This window comes from Diadema setosum, chromosome 18 (assembly GCF_964275005.1).
Source record: "Diadema setosum chromosome 18, eeDiaSeto1, whole genome shotgun sequence".
Classification (NCBI taxonomy): domain Eukaryota; kingdom Metazoa; phylum Echinodermata; class Echinoidea; order Diadematoida; family Diadematidae; genus Diadema; species Diadema setosum.
Window position 1 is genome coordinate 7535545 of NC_092702.1, and position 22718 is coordinate 7558262.

General features: G+C 37.0%; 1 protein-coding gene across 1 annotated transcript in view; it reads left to right on the top strand.

The window, feature by feature from the left end:
* The window catches only part of LOC140242072 (slit homolog 2 protein-like), a 156059-nt gene extending 141838 nt beyond the window's left edge, over positions 1–14221 (top strand). The window contains exons 26-33 of the mRNA XM_072321831.1: positions 2001–2072; positions 6709–6872; positions 7708–7921; positions 8529–8668; positions 9087–9180; positions 9712–10442; positions 10675–10884; positions 11462–14221. Of these exons, the coding sequence (XP_072177932.1) occupies positions 2001–2072; positions 6709–6872; positions 7708–7921; positions 8529–8668; positions 9087–9180; positions 9712–10442; positions 10675–10884; positions 11462–11691 (1855 nt within the window). The 3' untranslated portion in view covers positions 11692–14221. The remainder of the gene's footprint in view (positions 1–2000; positions 2073–6708; positions 6873–7707; positions 7922–8528; positions 8669–9086; positions 9181–9711; positions 10443–10674; positions 10885–11461) is intronic.
* The last annotated feature ends 8497 nt before the right edge of the window (positions 14222–22718 follow it).

Consider the following 22718-nt stretch of genomic DNA (forward strand, 5'->3'; position numbering starts at 1 on the left):
TAATCAGATTTGGATGATAGCTGTTATTAATCACATATTAAGTGAGGATTGATGTAATAATCCAAGTGGGCCGCCCGCTCCCCCAAGGGGGGTGGTGAGGACATCGAAACAAAGCTGTGTGATAGTCACGGCCTGTTCCGAATGAAGATGTTCTCATCTCCGTAGCTTCACACCCAGTTTTGCTCGGGAGGCCCGGCACAGTACTTGTGTATGGAGTTTGCATTCACATCAACACTAATCATAAAAACCTAACATACAACTTTGTACTAATCATTCTGTATCTGGATATCGTAGTGGTATAGATTAAATGTCCTAACTTAATTGTGGTCATAGTGGTTGTAAAAGAATTTGATGCACAAATTCCTTGTCAAATACTATGTTAAATTTTCTCGAGGACATACATTTTGTTTTCTCCCCAAATTTCTTGACTTTTAATGAGGAAGGTATATTTGCATATAAAGAGACAAAAAGGAGAGATATATGTAGATGAATAGAGATTGCGAGGTTTCATGGTTTCATATGTCCTTTGATCTTTGCATCAGCCACTTACATCATTGTACAGAGACCATGTCAGGTTTTCAGTTTTAGGCAAGAAGATTCCGAATCATCTAGTTTTTATGTTTAGCGGTTGCACCACTAGGCTAGTAATAATGCCATTTGCAACATATCAATTTTCATATGTGTTTCAGATGTCCCAAATGTTTAAATAAGATTGAAAATTATTCAAAAGGGTTATCTGTACTTCAGTATAAAGTTGAAAAAAAAAGTTTAATTGGAGACAAGCTTCTGCTTTTCTTTCACAGTTATTTTTCTTTTCTGGAAGTGACATCAATTCTCATTGATTAAAAGAGATGAAGTGTAAAAACCACATCATAAAACCCAGACATTTGAGCAATCATAAGGATGATTAACAACCAATGTTCCAGAACTGAGTACACAGAGAATAGACCTGTGAATCATGAGGAAGGAAATCTGCCCCAAAATACCACAAGAAATCGCAATAAGAATATGTTTTCCCTGAATACTAGCTGAGCAGCTTTTAAACAAATGAACCTGATCTTATTTTCGTCTGATACCTATAGAGTATATTTGTCGGCATATTGCTGGATGTTTTCCTTTGCCAGTCAAAATCAAATTACCGGCAAATTGTTTGCGTCCCGTCGGCTTCTGCTCCTTCAAAGTTATGGTCATTAAAAACCTTTGCCCATCAGTGAATTCTGATCAGCGATGGCACATCATGCGTGGTAGTTAATGACATCTCTATTGTTTTATGACTCAACATGGCTTCCGCGCACTCTCTCAAGTGTTTACCCTCCACATTGTCCGTTGTCAATGACATGTGAATCACCTCGGTAACGATTGACGATTGCCGTCTCTCACTGCACGCGACCTTCGATTGTGGGGAAGACACGGGAGTGTGTGAGGGTTGCACTCCGCACAATATTGAAGGAAATTAATGTCATACGTTGAGGAAGCCACTGTTATTGTTGTTGCTTTTTGTATACTTTGTGCACAATTTCGCACTTGGAATGTCGTGTGGAAGAGCTCATACAAGCATGTCATTCATTCATTACATAAACACAAAAAGACAGTGAGATTTGGCCATGCCTAGATCATTATCTTTTATGCATGAGTATGGACAATCTCTGTAAGAGAAAACTTTGTGTTCTCTGTAAACAATTCTACCAATAGGGAAACGACAGCTATTAGAACTTTTTTTTTATTATAGCTGGTATTGTTAATTCAAGGACATATTTGCCATCAGTATTGTAACACTTGAACAAAAATGATGTATTGAAATACAAAGAGAGAACCCCCCCCCCCCCAAAAAAAAAAATGAATCTAATGAATGTACTCTCATCTATGCAAAGAATTGCCACATTAAAGTTTAGTTTTTTTATGTTGCTAGATTCTTTAAGGCATATCATGAGTAAAGACTAACTAGAAGTGCATTTTTTCTAACAGTGATATTTGTTTGATTTTGTTCCTTCCCAATACAGCTCTCTCCATGGAAATAACATCTCGGCCATCTCGGAGGGTACCTTTGAGGATTTCAATTCTCTCACACACTTGTAAGTAATGAAGATGAAAGTTTCATAAAACTGTGAGATTCTTTTCATTTCTGAATCCCATTTCACTGGAGACTATGTGCTGGACCATACCCAGCAGAGGAAAAAAATTTTTTTTTAAATCCTACCTGTGAATTTTACTATTTTAGTTTCTAGGTTGCAGTTATGTTGTTTTTACTTTTTTATTTTGCTAGGTGTGGTTTTACCAAGTAAAGGGAAAAGAAGTATACACATTCATGACCATGATTACTTCGAAATTGTATTTTCAATGTAGATTTTGATTGATTTTTGGTGGAAATAAAAAGGCTAGTAATTTCCCAGTGTTTTCAAGATACAATAATGGTTGTTCCGACACATATTCCCAGCATAAAAAAAAAAGGAAAAAGAGAGATTCTTAATCACCTATCCAGTACATGTTAAGCTCAGAAGAAAAATTTAGAGACACTTACATGGCATGCAAATAGCTTTGATGTCCATAGGAAAAGTCACAATGATATTATGAAGACAGGTCGAGTACAAGACACATGCCAAGTAAAATCCCAAGGTGAGATTCAACACCCCTGTCCTGTGTACATGAGGGGTACTGCCTTTAACGTTTAACAATCAATGCCTACAGTGACTAAGATCAAAACTGCCTGAATGTCTGCTTCAGAGTTCCTGACCCTCCAGATCGCAACACGCTGGCATCTCAGCATCTCCAACGATTCCAGCACTCAGTCATCAGTCCCAACTGACCCATTTCTCTCCCCGTCCACATCATGAAAGAAAGATAGAGTGAGGAATTTAAAAAAAAAAAAAAAAAAAAAAAAGGAGAAGAATAGAAAGTTATTTTTTCCCCAAAGTTTTGACATACTCTGTCCGTCGAGTAGAATGCAGATAGGGGGCAGGATACTGCTGATTCGTGCCTGACCACTCCAATTTCCCGGCAAATCGGCGAATCTGGATGGCCATACTTCTGAAATTGGGTTTGACAGCAGCCGTTTCTCCCGCTCCCGTTTGAAGTCCCAAATATTGAATAGTTCCTGTGGAAGCAGAGCGGCAGAGAAAGGGAATGACCAAATTCTGTAGATGTTGGCCTCACTGTGATGGACTTAGCTTCCGGTTTCCAGTCATGGATTCAACAAAAAAAAAAACACATACTGTATATGCCATATATTTAGCCCATTTAATTTTTTGCGAATCGAGACTTCCTGACAATTTTCGCGAGTGGTTAAATTTGCGATCGTGGAGCACAGTAACGAACAGAGAAATGTGTGTGTACGTTGCATTCATGTTGTGATCAGAGTTTATAATTTTGTGCATTGTTAAATTTGCAAATAGTACCCAACTTACGGAATTCGCTAAAGGGAAAAGCTTGCAAAATATATGGAGTTTGCAGTAATTTTAATGACATGGAAGCTTCTTTTTCTTTGTGGACAAGTAAATATACTTTGAATGAAAATGCACCCCATATTCCATCAAAGAAACAAAATATGAACTTTCTTCAAGCCCAAGTAAAACTTTTGGCACCAGTTCTCCCCAAGTTAAGATTTTCATTTCCGAAAGCTATTGCAAGGCTAGAAGACAGACCATGGTCTAATACCAAAATGTCTACAATGACTTAATTGATGTTTGTTTTGTAAATAAAAGATATACACGTATGTCACTGCAGGGATATCTCAAGTATGCACCATACGTGTTTCAGTAGATAACTGTCCCGAGTGACTTTTTGATTAGACAGTGGGTGTAGACGTAGGGTGTAAATGTGTCAAGAGCTCTAATTGAACAAAGTAATTTTATCTTTGTGTTCTCAACCCAACATTTCCACTTTAGATTAAATCTTTCTCCATATCCTTCACCCTCCTCTCTTTTTTTTCGTATCATTTTGTTCCCCTCCCCCTAAACATGGCAGTGGGTGTACTACATCCAAGAACGATATGGAGATGTAACAGCTCAATAAGAATAATTTTGTACTCAATATCAACGAAGTATCTTTGGCTACCAGAACTGTGTACACACATTTGCTGCATTGACGTTAAATATTCATCTGAGTTGGAAGAAGGCAGTAATCACAATTTACAGTTGAGTGAATAGTTGGTATCTTGTTGACAGAAACTGGATTTTGGCACGTGAAGGTATTCACAACATTTTTCTGCCAGGGTGATGCGTGACAGGATATTTCAGGCCCCTATATAACTGCCTTGGATCACGACCAACCTGATAGCAATTATTGGGATTGCGCAATGTAGGGTGTAAATGTGTCAAGAGCTCTAATTGAATGAGGTAATTCTATCTCTGTGTTCTCACCCCAACATTTCCACTTCAGATTAAATTTTTCCCCTAATTCCTCATTCTCTCTCATTTTTTCCTGTCTTTCTCTCTCTCTCTCTCTCTCTCCGCCTTACCTATCAGCCTACTGTCCTGTCTTCTGCTTTCACAGTCTTCATTTTCATCTCCACCAAGGAGATTCTGTTTTAGTTGGTTTGTTTGTTTGTTTGCCTGTCTGTTTGAAAAATAACTCAAAAAGTTGCGAACGGATTTCAATGAAACGCACAGGAAAAGTTGATAATGACATCAGAAACAGAGAGTTAAATTTTGGTAGTGATCTTCACCACCCTGTGGATCCAGGAATTCTTTTAACTTTTTTTGAAGGATTATGTCATTGGCAAATAGGGCCTTGCCCTAGAAGAAACTAGAGCACGCACTTTAGTGTGCATATGCAAACCTGTATAAATGCATAGCTTGAACTCCAAAGTTCATTGACCTTATCTGCCAAAGTAGTGAAAATCCTTCATGAATTTAAAAAAAAAAAATCCTGGATCACTACCAAAGTTTAATCATCTAACCCTGTTCTTTTTGTCATTCTCAACCTATCCTGTAAGTTTCATCCAATTCCGTTTTCAACTTTTTGAGTTATTTTGCACACAGACAAACACACAAACAAACTATAAACTAACAAACAAACAAACACTGATGAAAACATAGTCCCTCCTTCCTTGGTGGAGGTAGAAAAAAAGTATTTCAAATAAAATGCATACTTTTCGAAATACCGGTAGTTAACATGCAGTTCTAGATCGTTTTCAGACATATCGCTAGAAATCAAGGTCTGAGACAAACTCCTGAGGGGAGAAGAGAGACTGAGAAAAAGTAGCATGAAAAGTGAGGGAAAAGAAATAGGAGGATTTTAATCAATCTTGTCCCCTCGAGGGTCTGAACGGGATATTGGACTTATTATCCAATTGGTGTTTAATACTGGGACATAAATTCTGGTTGAACAATTTTAAAGATGAAATGTCACTCGTGAAATTCACCCTGAAAATTTGCAGTGGCATTCGTGACGGGGACTGGATTGAGTATTTACTAAATCCAATTTCTTGTTTTGCAATGCCTGGAGCAAGAAATGAATGTGATAGGCAGAGGCAGGAAGTCGCAGTGGTTCTGAGGAATGCCGAGAATGAGGATATGGTTGAAAATTCTGTGCAAGATGTCAAGAAATTTTAGGTTGTACATCATATCAATCAAAAATTATGAAAGCATGCTTTTGCTTGATACGGTCACCCCAAAGAAACTCATCTGGCATTTTTCTATACTCACCAATGTTCATTTGCATGTGAGTGACATAAATTTTCACAAGGTTCTACTAAAAAAGAAATGAAGAAAGATGGCAACTTTGCTACCTGTTTATATGGGCCAGTTAACATTTAAATGCTCCTTTTACCCATCCTGCATTGGCATACATCATACATGCAGTTTGTTCAAGGAAACTTAATGCACAGCAGAGACTTGCCTGGTCTAGTAATGACCAGCATGATGATAATCAACATGATTTCTTGTTTTTAAATGGTGGTGAATGGCAGTGATGAAACTAAAGGTCCATTACAAGCAGGCACATTGGGCAGGCAGCATTCAGTCATTAATCTGAATAGATTTAGTTAACTAGAATATTGTCTCGTTATTGTGTAACATTTACTAGTATACTTCACTATGATAGGAATGCATAAGTCTAAAGTATTCTCTGAAATAAAATTGTTCTCTTTGACCAATGAGGTTACATATATGATATTACAAAGTGAGAAGAACTTTCTTCGCCTCATTAGTATAGGGCATCCAATGAAAATAGCAGAAATTGTCCTGTAGATGGCGCTATGTACATTGTAGTAGTTGTGAAGAGATATTTGACAAACATGCATACAATGTGCCAACATCATGCTAACAAATGTCATGCTCTTTTTGCACTCTTCAGCCATTCTGTTGTTAGTTAAATGTTGATAAGTATTCAAAGATTAATCATCAAATTGCAGCCTATTTTCTTTTATTATTATTATTATAGGACAACACTGTCTATTGTCTAAATTGAGTGTCAGATTATCTTTATTAACTGTTTTCTTGCATTTCTTTGTTTTTGAGTGTATCACAGTGTATATGAGTGTATGTGTGAGTGTGTGTGTGTGTGTGTGTGCATGTTGTCATTTTTATTGCTTTTGTTTGCTAAACTACCAATTTGACTGACTCAGTGTCCTTGTCATGTTCCAGCAAGACAGGATTATGTGATTACAATTCTCTGTGGGTTTTTTCTTTAATTTCCTGCGGCAATGATTGACATGAACTCCCGTACCCTTTTCCCAATCTTCTCCTTGTCCCATCCATCACCTGCGTGTAGGGCTCTCGGCGGCAACCCACTGTACTGCGACTGCAACCTGCGCTGGCTGTCTGACTGGGTGAAAGATGGTTGGAAGGAACCTGGGATCGCCAGCTGCTCGGAGCCCTACGTCCTCCGGGGCAAGCTCCTCCTCACCGCACCATCCAGGAAATTCCTCTGCACAGGTATATATATCAGACAAGGGTCAATGATCTGTGTAGCTTTAACCCATCACATCCTGGGGGAAGCTGTGCTGCAGAAATTATCATCTTGTGATCACTAAATTGGCAACTCTGAACATCGCTGCACATCTTGCATTGGGGAGGGATTAGGTGGAACTGGTTAGATGTACATCATAAATCTGCACAAAATTAGAAAGAAATTTACCACAAAAATTGCCATTTTGGTAAAGCAACTTTGATATATCTAGATTTTTTTAGCCTACGTATTTAAGAAAAAAAATAATAGTGACTTTTGGAAATAATGATTACAAAAAGCTGTGCCAAACTACAAAAATGTGCATTCTGGGAACCTGTGACTTCAATCATTGCACAAACCAAAAAAGACTTTACTAGGAGTACATAGCAATGCAATACACACCTCTCTGTGTTCATTGTAGTTAAACAAAAATAAACAAACAAACAAACAAAATCAAATGGACAGGTTCAAGGGACAAATGAACCAAATGAAAGAAAATTCACAAAAAGAAGTTGACAGAAAATAGAAAAAGAGGGGAAAAAAAGAATGTAAAGTACCTTTAGCCAGCTTGTGAAAACAGCAACAAAAAAATTGTTGAGGAGTGTCATTTTCCATTGGTAGCAGATCTTAAAATTTGATGGACATTGTCCAGTCTGGATTCATATCAAGTCATATCATGTCAGAAAGAGTCTGAATATGGATATTCCAGGAAAGTGTGAACCATTTCCCCCATATGACGATGTGATGATCTATTGGTAGAGATCGACATTGATACAATTTGCGAGTAGATATTGACTGGCTCCATTATTGTTCCCTTTGTAGAGGAACCAGACATCATGATCCGAGCAAAGTGTGACCCTTGCCTCTCATCGCCTTGTGAGAATGAGGGCGTGTGTCTCACCGACCCCATCGAACGCTACCGCTGCCAATGCCCCGCCGGGTTCAAGGGCCTGAACTGTGAGGCGGAGATCAACGAGTGCGACCAGCGGCCATGCATGAATGGCGGAGTCTGTGAAAACCTGGCCGGTGGGTTCAGGTAAGTGACAGAAATTTGCTTTACAATCTTGATGAGGCCCATATCTATTCTAAATGTCACCTTTCTACTCACATTAAAAAAAACAAACAATAGACCAACAGAGCAAATGTGTGTGTGTGTGTGTGTGTGTGTGTGTGAAATTAGGTCAAAATATTTCCAGATATTCATATTGTCATTATTCTTTGTGTACTTCTTGAAAAAACAGGGACATAATTGTTATGTTCATTTTGTTATGAAAGCGATTGTGTAAATTTGATTTGCATTACATGGAATCAAGAGTGAAGATTACTAAAAAATAAAAGTGTGTATGTACCAGGTTCTGTATATGCCATATATTCAGCAAGTCTAATTTTTCACAAATCGGGACTTCCAAACAATTTTACGAGTTGTTGAATCATGGAGTACAGCAATGAACAGAGAAATGTATGCTATGCATGCATTTTGCTTTCGTGTCAGGATCAGAGTTCATATTTTTGTGTGCTGTTAAATTCTGCAATAGCACCTGACTCGCAAAATTCACGAAAATGAAAACCCTGCAAAATATATGCTGCGTCCAGTATATCTTCATCTCTTGTTACTTATTGCTTTTTTCTGCTAATCCTTACAGATGTGACTGTGCGACAGGGTTTTCAGGCGACATGTGTGAGATCAACGTGGATGACTGCCGTGCCCACCTTTGTCTCAACAACGGCACCTGTGTGGACGGCATCAACAACTACACCTGCAGGTGTTCACAGGGTTACAAAGGTGAGTGGTGACACCAACAGTGAGGTCAAAGGTGGCCAGGGAATACTGTTCAGGGAAACATAATATTGCCTTTGCCACACAATTTATCAGTGTCGAGGGAGTTGGATTATGTTTATTATTATTATTATTATTATTATTATTATTATTATTATTATTATTATTATTATTATTATTATTATTATTATTATTATTATTATTATTATTATTATTATTATTATTGTTATTATCATTACTATTATAAATTTATTCATCTATTTGGCACTTCAATATAGAATACAAATAGGAAATCATATTACATGATATAATATAAAGAATTATGATGATATGATATAATGAATGGCTGGTGCGTGGCTGATGCCTTCCCATTCTGTACATTTTTCACTGCAATTATCTTTGAACCCTTTTTGTCCCAAAACAGGTGATTACTGTGAGGTAGACATTGACCTGTGCCACCCCAGTGTGGATCCTTGCCAAAATGGAGGGGTCTGTTTTGATCTTGGCCACTTCTACAGGTAAGGGCCAGCTGACTGTTAGAAACTATCGTGTACTTCGGTTTGATGGATGAGGTTCTAGATTCTTATATATTTGGAGATCCTTGGCCCAGCCTATTCAGTATGTCCGTGGACAAGATGAAAAATTTGCTAAAGTTGATTGATATTATAGTATTCTGCGTATTTTGATAGTTGTGTGGGATATTACTCTGACTGATGAATTGAAGTGATGGGTGTGAATCTGTCAGCCAGCAGGCTGCATATTCTAGAAGCAATTTGTTGTGCATTTAGCTGTCACAACTTTGTTTTGTATTCAAGTACAACATGTTAGTAACATAGGTTTTTGATATTTAGGTCTGAAGGATTTTCTTATATCAGGCTGACACGAACATTTCTTTGGAGTAGGTAGATATTTTGCCACCATCATTTTTTTTTGTAGTCAACTTGAAGCATAATGGTAAGATGCTAAGTTTTTGCCTGCATAATGCATTGCAGATTTATAATGAGTAGTACTGTGGCATTTTACAATTATAAACTTGCTCTTTTTTCCAGATGTGAGTGCCCTCCGGGTCACCGCGGGGTCAACTGCACCGAGGGCTACGAGGACTGCCGCACTCGGACCTGCCAGAATGAAGGTGTCTGTGAGCAGGACCGCAACCAGTTTGTCTGCCGCTGTGCCCAGGGCTACATTGGTCAGTTCTGTGAGATGAACGCCAACATCTACATCAGCGACACGCCCTGCAACTGCCACAACCACGGCCAGTGCTACGAGAGCAACATCACCCACTCCTTCGAGTGCATGTGCCTGCCGGGCTTCTACGGGAGGAAGTGCGAGGTGTCAACCAGCATGAGCTTCAGGCCGGGAGGGGAGTCGTACGTGGAGTACTACCGGCCCAGCAACCTGCAGATCATCAACTTCACCCTGGTCTTTGCCACCACGGAGGAGAATGGCATTCTCCTCTACCTCGGGGTCATCCACCACATCGCTGTCGAGCTGTTCCGTGGCCGCATCCGCGTCAGCTACGACGTCGGCAACTTCCCCGCAGCGACCATGTTTAACCAGAAGAAGTTAAACCAGGGAGAATTCCACACCTTGCAGCTGGTCCTCAACAAACGCAACGTGTCCATGTCCATCGATGGTGGACCGTGGCAGACCAAGACCAATGCTGGCGAGAGGGACCGGCTGGACGTCAATGCCTTGCTCTACATTGGAGGTCTGCCAGTCAGTCAGCAGAACTTTGCCGTCAACTCCTGGCATCTCCGCAACAAGACTAGTCTCCGAGGTAAGTTCCTCATGTCCTACCTTGATTTAGACAGCTGCTGCATAAGTATCCATACCTGCAAATCTCTGTCTTGGGAAAAAAAAAAAAAGTTAATTTGCACTGTTCCTGCACTGTAGTTAATGCTGGCAATAGTTCATTTTGTTGAATGATTTTGGCATATTGCTTCAGCCTAAATAAAGTGTGATATTTCATGGATTAATCAGAATTTGCTATGTGCAATCACCCATGATAGGTTGCATCCGGGCATTCTTCATAAACCACCAGCCGATGCCCCTGACGAGTTCCAAGAACCGTGTTGGTGTGGTAGAGGGTTGCCCCGCCCATGACACGCCCAACCCCTGCCAGGAGCACCGGTGTCGGAACGGCTTCTGTCTAGTAGAAGATGAGTTCACCTACCGTTGCGACTGCCAGGACGGATGGATGGGACCCATGTGTGACCAAGGTAGGCCCAAAGATTACTTCCAAATTTTCTCCCTTTCCGCTCAAGCTGTATTACTACAAGATGTACCATAGTGTGCCCGATTGCATCACATGGACATTAACCACAATATTTCACGTGTGAAATATCCATTTGTACTCTTGGATTTCAGCTTTAAATCACTGGAGCTTAGCAGAAGTTACATGATCATAGTCTTCAGTGTTGGGCAGTCAGGTACATATTAATCTAAAGTTTGATCTTCCTCTAAAGCTCTTGGAGGATGGTCAAATATTATCCATGATTTAAAACCAAGTAGGACATTGATCAACTAATGTCTTTTTCATGTATTCTCTTTGCACATACAACTATATCTGTATGATGCACTAAATAAGTTGGCCTTTTCAGGCTTGCAATTTGTAGTGCACATCATCTTATTTCTGAAAAAAAAAAGATTTAGAATGATTTTTGTTTCCCTGGAGAGAAAAGGGTACAGTAAATTTCATTGACATGTCAACTATGAAAATTGGGAAAGATGTAGGTACTGTGATATGGAGGAGCTTGTTTGCTATTTTGTTCTTTGTCTTTTTTCTCACCCGTGTAGAGACAACCTGTACTGGAGTCAAGACAAACGAGATATTGGAGATGAACGGGTGCCGCACATTGCGACCGATTCGCAACAAAGTCTGCTCTGGACAGTGCGGTCCCTCGTGCTGCCGGCCGCGCAGCGCCCACAGTCGCACTGTCCGACTCCACTGCCCGGACGGCTCCACCAACACCACGCAGGTCCAGATTGTCACGAATTGTGCTTGCCAGGGATGCGCGGGAGGTTAGATCGGTCCTGTCTGCTCCCATACCGAGGCCCAGAAACCATCTCATGGCTGTTTCTTTACCCATTCTCTTTCTCTTTTTCTCTCTCCCTCTCTATCACTTGATCACTCACTCTTGTTGTACCTTTATTGTAAGCATTCACTCATGTATAGAATTGATATTGAAACGCAGTGCTGTAAAATGTGTACAGGATCTGTTGATATATTTGTATAGTAGGCATTAATATTCAACAGTCATGCCATTTTGTTAAGTTTTGCTTTTTTGCAGGTGTATAGTGGAGCTATTGATATTTGAGTGTTTTAAAGTCATTCAATGAGAGACAAATTTGTTCATATGGTGTTCATTAAAATCAGAAGATGCTGAGAAAAAAGAATATTATGACACATTGAAGTGAAAAATTGACACCATCATGCTTGTATCCATTTTCAGAGGCCATGACAAAATTTTAAACACTTTTTCATGGCACTTTAATGCAAGATTTTCTTTTACTACTTAGTATGCCAAAATGTATTGTATTTGTTTTTGTGACATATACTGCTGTCTCTGGTGTGGATTCACTAAAAGTGGCAGTATTCATTACGCCTCAAGGGCTACTTTTGCCCTGACCTATGTTCATTTCATAAGAATAAAAATGTCATGTTTGCCAGTACACAAGTGTTATGCAGTATCTACAATGTGTTAATAAAATGTAAGAGCACAAAAAAAAAAAAATCAAACGAAAGAGGCACAAATCAAGTAATTGCTGATTTTGCAATTACATTAGTTCAAATTATTTTTGTTACTGGAATGTCGTCTCGGCACAATATATGGCTCCTATACCCTCATAAAAAGAAGTGCATTGTACAATCAGTGTGAAAATGTAGACAAGCATACCGATTATATTTCAAAAACTGTCAGTTGTACAGTCCGTTTGCACCAAAGCTTACTCAAGTAATGCTTATTACAACATATTTGTCTTGAACTCCTTGTTTGATGGAGATACAGCCTTTTTGCATCATGTCACAGTCATCAACGCATCTGTGGTGAAGTACACATGCACTGCCACTCAAGCTTTAATAGCATCTGTGTTTTGTGGTGACCATTTGATTCTCAGAAATGTTGTGGTACGTTGATATGTTGTACATAGGTAATTAATCAGTAATGTATACTATGATAAGTAAAGTTGAGTTTACGGGACGTTGATGTCTACACTATGTGTAGCACGGCTCAATAACAAAAAGTATTAGGGAAGATTATGGGCGTGATATATATGTGATGTTGTATAGAGGGATATATGTCATCCTTATTTGAATATTTGTATATTTATCTTTGTGAAAACATTGATTGTACATAAAAAGGATCATGCACGCTGTTGAGACAACATGCTTTTCCAGTTTCACCGATGTTTTCTCGGAACGAAAGACACTTTTACATTTTTGAGATGTTCGGTATGTTTGAAATTCCCTCTTGCATCAGAAATCCAGTCTACTAGTAAAAGGGAGAGGACCAAAGACGAGTTTCAAATCTCATTTTGCAGCACCCAAATTGGTATGTTAAATCGTGCTGTAGAGGGTGTCACTTCAAACTGAAAGGGAAATGTAGTTGTTCAGAATCACTGAACTTTGCATGTGGAACTGTAAAGGAACAAAAATCACAATGTAGGAAAACGTACCATTGATCTATAAGCTGCTATTGCAGGTTAAATAGACTTTGTTAAATGTGAAGATAAGTGTCCTTTCAAGCCAAAATGAATGATAGACTTTATGCGAAGAAACTTTTCTTATCTGACAAAGAAAGTCTGTAAGTGTAAGGTATTCTGTGTATTTTTCTCATATGAATCTCAAACTAATTTGAATTTAAGATGATTAGAGAGGAGGAGATAGTAAGGGAATGATTGTCATTTCCAGCATTGCTTGATATTGCCAGTAAGAGAATGGTGTCAGATTCAAGTCTTGAATATGCACCAACATCGCTATATTATATATATGTAAATATTGTAAGCCAATTACTTTAATTGATTGTAATGAAAATGAATTCGATGTTATCATGTTGCCTAATATTGAAAAAAAAATGAATGAAAGAAATCTTCATACATTTCATCAGGTGATTACATTACGATGATTGTGTATTACATAAGAATGGAGTTGAATTACTGATGCCTCCATATCTGTGGTCTGGCTGTTTTGATTAGCTTTTAAAATCAGCCGGATTATGCAAATCCTTTGAAGGAAGAAGCTCCAAAATGTCTTTGGATACCAAGACGATATTACTGCAGTCCACAGACAAACACACACTCATGCCTGCATGAAACAATTTTCTGCTCATGTCAAAAAAGATGACTGACAGAGATTTAAAATGATACTGTATTCAGCGAGCGGCGAAAATTTGATTTATATTTTGCTAATTGTGTAAAAGAACGTAGATATTGAGGAGAGCGTATAATATATATTTTGTCTCATGGAATAATGTTGAGTGTATTATTGTGTCCATAGTAAGGCGTCTCTGATTAAATGTGTTCTTGAAGTGCTGGAATGTTGATTTATAGGACAAGTTCACCTTCATACACATGTGGATTGAGTAAATGCAGCAATATTAGTAGAACCCAACAGTGACAGTTTGAGGAAATTCAGACAGTCTGTTCAAAGGTTATGAATTTTTAAAAGTTTCTGCATAGTCACTGCTAAATGAGAAGACTACTTTAGTTCATGATGTCACCTGTATAGAACAATATAAGGGAAATATGGAGGGAATTTCACAAAATTGAATTTTGTGAAAAAAGTTCACATTCATTTGACTTGGCACTGACATATGTTTATAGGGGTAATATTATTCCCCCGCCTTCTAAAAGAGGCGAGTCAAGTGCTCTGTCATGCGAGAAAAGTGACAATGCGTTGAATTTTCTTGATATTTTCGTGATATCGTTCCACACATGTGACATCTCAAGCTGCAGCAGTCTTCTCATCCAGCGATTGCGGTACTGAAACTTCAAAAATTTGTAACCTAGGGATTGGCCAATTTCCCTCAAACTTTCACTGATGTATTCTATTGATATTGCTACATTATCTTCATTCACATGTACTTGAAGGTGATCTTGTCCTTTAAGTTCTACCAGTCCACCAAGAGTCAGTTCCTGTCCTATAGCACAAGAAATTACACTATCAATTAATTTTAAACGTTCATTGTTGGCTATTTTATTCTTGATAGTAGAGCTTGTATTTTTTATTCACCAAAATATGCAATTAGACATCAGTGTAGGCCATGAAAGTACATCATTTTGTTTTTTAGTTGCCGATTCAAATAATAAAAAAAAAATGTTTGAAGAGGCAGAATTTTTGAACAAGTTTGCACTCATTCTTAAGGCCTCTTTTCTTAATTTCTTTTGTATGTGTTTTTAATATGATTGATTCATATGCTGATATAAAAGTGTAGACAACAAATACCACATATGCAATTGCAGTTTATTTGGCATGGTTTAACACTCGTTAACAACAGCAACAGTTTTGCAATCACAGAATGAGATGCTCACATGCCTTTTTAAAGACATTTATTTATGTATTTGTTTATTGTTATTGTTGTTATTGGGTGTCTGGTTTTTTTGTTTTTTTTTTTTGGGGGGGGGGAGGGGGTGGAAATGCCCTGATTGTAACGTAATGTTCATTAGAGTTCATTGAATACACGATATATATTTTCCTTAACAGCTTTGTACAGTTCCTAGTCCTGTGCCGCATTGTAGTCAGACGCATCAAAAACTTCTTTTGAGTGTTGACCCAGCCAAGTCTTTACTTGTTGTTGTTTTAACATGCATTTTGCTAATGAGATATCAGAGAAGACATGAGCAGTACAAGAACACACTAGTTCAGGTAGTGTCATTTATAGATATTAACCCGATAGTCGATAGTCTCTGCCTAAGGCATTCCACTTGAAAAGTCATATCCACTGATCATAACATTTTGTGACAAGTAAAGTCCTTATGCAAATTTTAACCTGTTTTGGACAATGTTTCAGATGAAATAAAATCTGAAAGTCTGCTAGAATAATAATTTAACCTTACGAGTTTTGATAGCCACACTTGCGTACAAGTTACCCTAGAATCTTTGACATCCTTCCTTTTTCAATATGATGTATTTCCAAAGTACTTCCAACAGTTGCACTTTATTCTTGCACTTCATTCATTTGGAAATTGTTTCGATTTGCATGTAGTTGATTCATTCTCTTTTGGTCCGGTGCAACCATTTTGCATGAGTTGTTAGATGTTTTCAAATGGAGCAGCGATTACCCTGTCAGAACATCAGATTTAGGATGATATGAATGCGGAGAAATCATATACATCTTGTTCAAAACAAGAGAGCAGAGCAGCAATTTTAAAGTGTTTCATAATCACACAAAACAGGACTTCAAATGGAGCAGTTTGTGATATCCCACACTGGAAGCAATCTTGCTGGATGTGAAATGTTTCATAGTGAAACAAAGTCTTGCCAATGTTGTTGCCACGTTCTGGCAAGTCTTTTAATTTCTGCTACACTCTCACAGTATGACCCCTTCCTTCCTGTCAAATCTCGAAAGAAAACATTAGGAAAAGGAAGAACATCCTTAACTTTTGTCCTAATTTCCTCTCGACGAAACCTTGCATTTCTGTGGACAAAACTTAAACTTTAAAGCAAAGCAAGATAGTTAAGTCATAGTGTCATTTGTACCAGGTGATGGTGTAAGTATTTCATGTTTAAACTGTTTTAATATTGTTTTTGCTCTGAAAAATATTTATGGAATAGATATATGCATACAATTTTTTATTTTGCAATTACATACCTGTAATGTTCATTTCTTTTGTAGTGTTGAGAATGCTTCTTTTTTATTGTCCCATATATCATTTTGTACTTTTATACTATTTATTTTTTCTATCTCATTCATCTGTCCTTAAAAAAAAAAAGAATGTTTAGAATTTGATGAATCATGTTCAATTTCAGATTGTAGCTATTGATTGCCAAATTTTCATCCCACTGATGATCTCTACTTGAGTACTTATCATGAGATTAAATGCTTCTGTGTGTAAACTCTAATTGCCAAAACAGAAAGATGGATTATTTTAGATTGGAAGTTACGGGAGTTGACTTGGCTGTCACAAGCCAACTCGTAGCCAACACAACAGAACCCATAGGGGTATTTTTAAACTATATTTTGTTTGAAACATTAAACATAATGGGATCCATCTTATCAGGGGTATTTTTAAAAATGTGTTTTGTTTGTATATCAGTTGTTTTTTCATGTTCAACCTATTTATATATACATATATATATTTCATATCCATAAGTCTGTTGTGACGAGCAGGTGATAAGTGTATGCCTATGCTAGTTGTATGATCCAAGCCGGTCATGTTGTGTCAGTAATTGTAAATAATGCATCGGTGTACTGCCGTGTCACTTCAGAATATGTTTCGGATTAACTCTGAATTGAAACGTGATTTGAATTATATTTGCCTCAAAGTATCATTTTTCTCTAACTAATGCCTTTGGATCTTCTCTGTACGGATCTTTACAGTGTAACCTCCTGTCGTTGTTTGTGTAAACTCTGCCTGTTAATAGTATGCTGCTAGTCAACATAATGAGGTCTAATAAAACAAACTAATGTAAACTCAACTTTTATCAGTCTGTTTGTTATTATCTGTGATTTCAGAGATTTGCTCTGAGATGTATGTTTGATTTGGCTTAGCTTTACATCAAATGACTATGTAAGCTGCATATGGAAAATTATGTGTTTGTTCGGTGAATGGTATCTTTTACGAGACTTGATTAAAGCATGAAAAAGACATACATATCACACCCTCATACATTCACACACAAGGACACACACATAAACAAATGGATATATGGATAGGTGCATGAAAATGTTAAGAAACCAAATAGGTACTTGAGGATTGTAATCAATTAATATATAAATGAATATGTGAATCAGTAAATGATTAAGTGAGTACATGAATAACTTAATGGATAAAGCTAATGGTGATAGATAATCTAAATATATCAAAATGTAGATATCGCGAGAAATTTCAGTACACCAGAACCAGAATTTCCAGAGGCAAAAAAAAAAAAGGCTCAACATTGACAAGATTACTCCATAATGTGCATACATATTCACTAAGCACACCTACAGGAGGAGGAAATACTAAAGAAAGCATGTGGTTGATACCACCTTTTACTAAAAAATTAAATCACAGCAACTTGTCCATAATCATTACATAAACGTCATCACTTTTGGTTTGATGTAAAATTGTTGGAAATCGTAATCAGCATCGGGCTTTCAAACCTTCCTTGAGTAGCATCAGGGCAACTCCTAAAACAATGAATAATCAGTGCTTATTTACATAGATTAAGGGCACTTTGTCGATCGGTTGCAGTAAAAACAACTCGATGCAGGAATTCATTAACTTGAATCAAAACCAAGATTTTTTTAAAGAAAAGAAATCAGATTATGCAATCAAAATTGAGTTTTAATAATTAAACTGAATTTATTGCTCATCTTTCACAACAAAATATCACTGGACAAAGCAATAGACTCATCAAAGTGCAGTTCAAAATATAGAAACAAATTACAAATGTAGATGCAATGATTAATGGCCAGCAGGTAGGTAACACAAAATTACATTTCAATGGATAACAGAACTAAAGCTTTCAGTCTGTATCAAAATGAAGAGTATTCAATATGATGGAACCAACCAAAAGCAATGCTTTTAGGTACTAGTTGGTTCCTTTGTTTTAGTGCAGCCTTAGATCATAAAAAAATGGAGAATGCTCTCTGAGAAATTCAGTTAACTGGTTAAGGGATGGTATAGTATTGGTTGAGGTGAGGATTTGGCCTTTAACTTTTTGCAAGATACTTAGAAACCACTTACAATTCTAAAAGGAATTCAAAGTTCATCTGATGAAAATCAGTTTTGAAATGGCTGAGATATCCAAAAAGAAAGGACAACAAACCGGTCCCACCCTTTACTAGGATTGCTCTGTTTTGGATATCTCAACCATTTCAAGACCAATTTCCATCAAATAAGCTTTGAATTCCTCTTAGAATGATATGTTCTTACATATCTTATAAGAGATTTTTCATCATTTAAAAAAGAAAATGTCATCAAAATGTTGAAAACTTGAAGCCCCATCTCAACCCCAAGTATATCATCCCGATTTTAAACTTCATGAAAAATGCACTCCCTCTTCTCAACAACTCATTCACCAGACTTACTTTTAATTAATTAGCAGGGTTTTTTTTTTTTTTTTTCAGCTGCACAGAATCACCAGCTATACCCTGTCACCGTCTTGCTCACCTTTTTCTGATTTCTCGTCAGCTAGGTTGTAGGCATGTATAGATCCAGTTATGTCACATTGTTGCGTTTCAGAGTTTCTGTTTATGTTTGTGTTTGTATCTGTGTCTGTGTTTCTGTTTCTATTTTTTTCTAATGTCATGTAATGTCTGTCCTGTCTTGGATTACTATATAACTTTACTTTAGTAATTAAGAAAATTGAAATTTTTGCATTGATTGCTTGACTTGTCCACAATATACAAGTACTGCTTTTCAGAGGACCCCTCATTTTTTTTTTCTCGGAACAGAGATAATGCTATATGTTCAGTTTGAAACTTTGTATACATGCTTTTCATTTATTAATTACAACCAATTTTCACCTTGCAGTCAAGCAATGTATATTTGAGATCATGTTTGATTTCCTTGTTTTATGTTCAGGAAAGAAAAATAAAATTCAATTAAAAAAATGGATGATACGTAGATATGCAAAAAGTTGGATGTTAAATATGAGATACTGAGTTGGTGTTTAATATCCATGCCGGCTCATTTATGGTTTTAACTTAACATTGTAGGGTATCATTTCAAAATATAAAACCTTCTTTCTTTTTTAGAAAGGTAATTAGTTACTGTTCTTCTTGTTGATTTTAAACTTCAACAAGACAAACAAGAACTTTCCGATAAAGTGCTTGATTTTTTTAAAAAAGAAAGAGAATTTTGAATGCACTTAAACCACAGTAACACCAGTTGGTCTGGTCTCCCATTGACACTGGGTGGGTGTTATATTATTGACATAAACACCAGCAATATCAAATCAACACCATGTAGTATCATTGTTGAATTAACACCAGCGCATATGCAGTGTCAAAAATATCACCAGCTATACAGTGTCAAATTAACACCACAAAGTAACAGACAAGCACTTTTCAACACCATCACGACATACTTTATTTCTACACCTGTTTGTGTGGTCTTCTATTGACACTTGATCGGTGTACACCTATAGTGTTAAATCTAGCACTGATCTTTTTGTAGTGTACTATTAAAGGTGTAACATGGTTTGACATACTCATATTGGGTTAATTATTACAACAGCCAAGATGTCTGTAGTGTTATTACCAAAGTCATATTATATATGCCATGATATTTCAAAAGTTTCAACTTCCCTTTCTTTTTGTGAGAGAATGCTTTACAATTAATGCTGAAGAATTAACAGTGGTGCAGTTTTTCACCAGTTTTATTTAGTTTTTTCCTTGCTTTGTCTGTAATGGGCCAATGTTATGTCAGGTCCAATGTTTTCAAAGTGTAAATTGAAACGTTTTCTCGTACATGTATCTAGATCAATGCTGAAGTTAAATTCTTTGTATCTCTGAAATTTCCTTACACTTGTACCTGATTAGTTCATAATTACACCTGCTAAAATTCTCAGAATATCTAAAGGTATTTTTGTTGCACTTTGAGTAGTCATCTTGAAAGCCCTTTTTTCTTTCTTAGTTCATAATTTCACCTGCTAAAATTCTCAGAATATCTAAAGGTATTTTTGTTGCACTTTGAGTAGTCATCTTGAAAGCCCTTTTTTCTTTCTTAGTTCATAATTACACCTGCTAAAATTCTCAGAATATCTAAAGGTATTTTTGTTGCACTTTGAGTAGTCATCTTGAAAGCCCTTTTTTCTTTCTTAGTTCATAATTACACCTGCTAAAATTCTCAGAATATCTAAAGGTATTTTTGTTCCACTTTGAGTAGTCATCTTGAAAGCCCTTTTTTCTTTCTTTTTCTTTTTTAATATATTCTTTAATAATGTTAACATCCATGCTCTCCCCTCCCCCTTTATCACCCATATCTCTCTCTTCCTCCAAGCTGTTCTACTCTTTATGTAAACACATGTTACATCATTATTCTACTTGACTGTGTTTCAGTAGTTCCCAACTTCCCAAACAGTTGGTAGTTGCAATTGATACTATATACACATACTTATTCGTAAGTCTTTTTTAGGGAAATTCTTTACAAGCCATGCTTCCCAAAGGTTTCCTCATCTTCCTCTGTGTGTGCGTGTGTGTGTGTGTGCGTTTTATCTTTTTAATTTTTGTTGTTGTTGTTGTTGTTGTAATGTACTAGCATACCATTTGCTTGTTATACAGTGCATATCAAAACAGGATAATCCAGCTTTGGAGGGCTACTATTTCATAATTGTCAGCTATGGAGAGCATGATGTTGGTTGTGTGGGAACTCTTCCTCTTTCCATTGGTACCTAATTATGTTGACAATTGTCATGCATGACTGAGCACATGGACTTTAAAGACAACAATGACAAATTGAACTTTTTCCAAGTTTGAGTGTCACATGAAGGAACGATGAATGTCTCACTGAATGGATGAGATCTGTCAGTGAAAGTGGTCAATATAATATAGGCCAGCCTGTACCAAAGTTTGTGTTTAGGGTGTCTTCAAACATTTTATGATCCATAAACTTCAACTTGGCCACCTGCCTGATAACTTGGTCACTCCCTCAAAGGTCAACCCACACAGTCCACTTTTCTCTGTTCATATATTCAACACCACCCTCGCAGCGACAAACCATGTCTTGAATATGAGGAGAGAAAATGGATAATGGGTTAGCCTTTGTGGGAGTGACAAAGATATTGACAATGTGGCCATGTTGAAGGTTATGGACCACAAAAGGTCAGAAGAAACCCTATTAAACGTAAACCTGCTGTCATGCAGGCTGTCCTGTTAGTTTGATCACTTTCATTGTCAGATCTCCATTCAGTGAGACATCAGTTGTACCTTCATGATAACACTCAAACTTGGAAAAAGTGCATTTTGTCATTACTGTCTTTAAAGTTAATGTGCTCAGCCATGTATGACATTTTGTTACCATAATCAGGTACCAATAGAAAGAGGAAGAGTTCTCCTTTCCTTACAACCAACATTGCACTCTCCAACATAGCAGACAGTTATGAAATAGTAACCCTCCAAAGTTGGATTACCTTTTTTTACATGCACTGTAGGCCTATGTGATATTTGCATTTGAGATACGGAAGATAAATAAAGTTCAAGTTCAATTACCACCTTAAAGGGACTGTTTTTGTTTTTGTTTAAATGTATGCCTGTTAATGAAATTTGTATTTTTTATATTGTAAACTGACTGTTTTGGGTGCACCAGGTGGGTTGAGGAGGATGGCCTGAGGGCCAAAGTCATTCAGTTGGCTCATTCCAGACCCGGGCTGCCCAACCTGGTGCACCTTTACCACTCCAGTGTATGTTCTGATTTCGAAATATGTATTATGATATTTGTGAATGAAAGCCGAATAAATAATAATAATAATAATAGTACAGTACTGGTTGAGGTGGGGATTCATGTTTTGAACATTCCTAAGTGAGATAATGAGAAACTTCTTGTGAAATATGAAAGAGCATGTACTTTTAAGAAGGATTCAACATTTATTTGATGAAAATTAGTTTTTAGATGGCCGAGATATCCACAAAAGTGATAGTAAAAAAGGCGACAGGCCATGCCTTTTATTACGATCTCTTTGTTTTACCTTAATTGTTTTTTGATATCGAATCTCAGTCATTTCAAAACCGATTTTCATCAAATAAACTTTTGATACCCCTTAGAATTGCATGCTCTTTGACATCTCATAGAGTGGTTTCTGCATATCTTGCAAAACGTTAAAAGTTAAATCCTCACCTCAACCAGAACTGTACACACCCTTTAAAAATTGAAATCTCATGTTCAATACAGTACACACAAAAAAACAAAC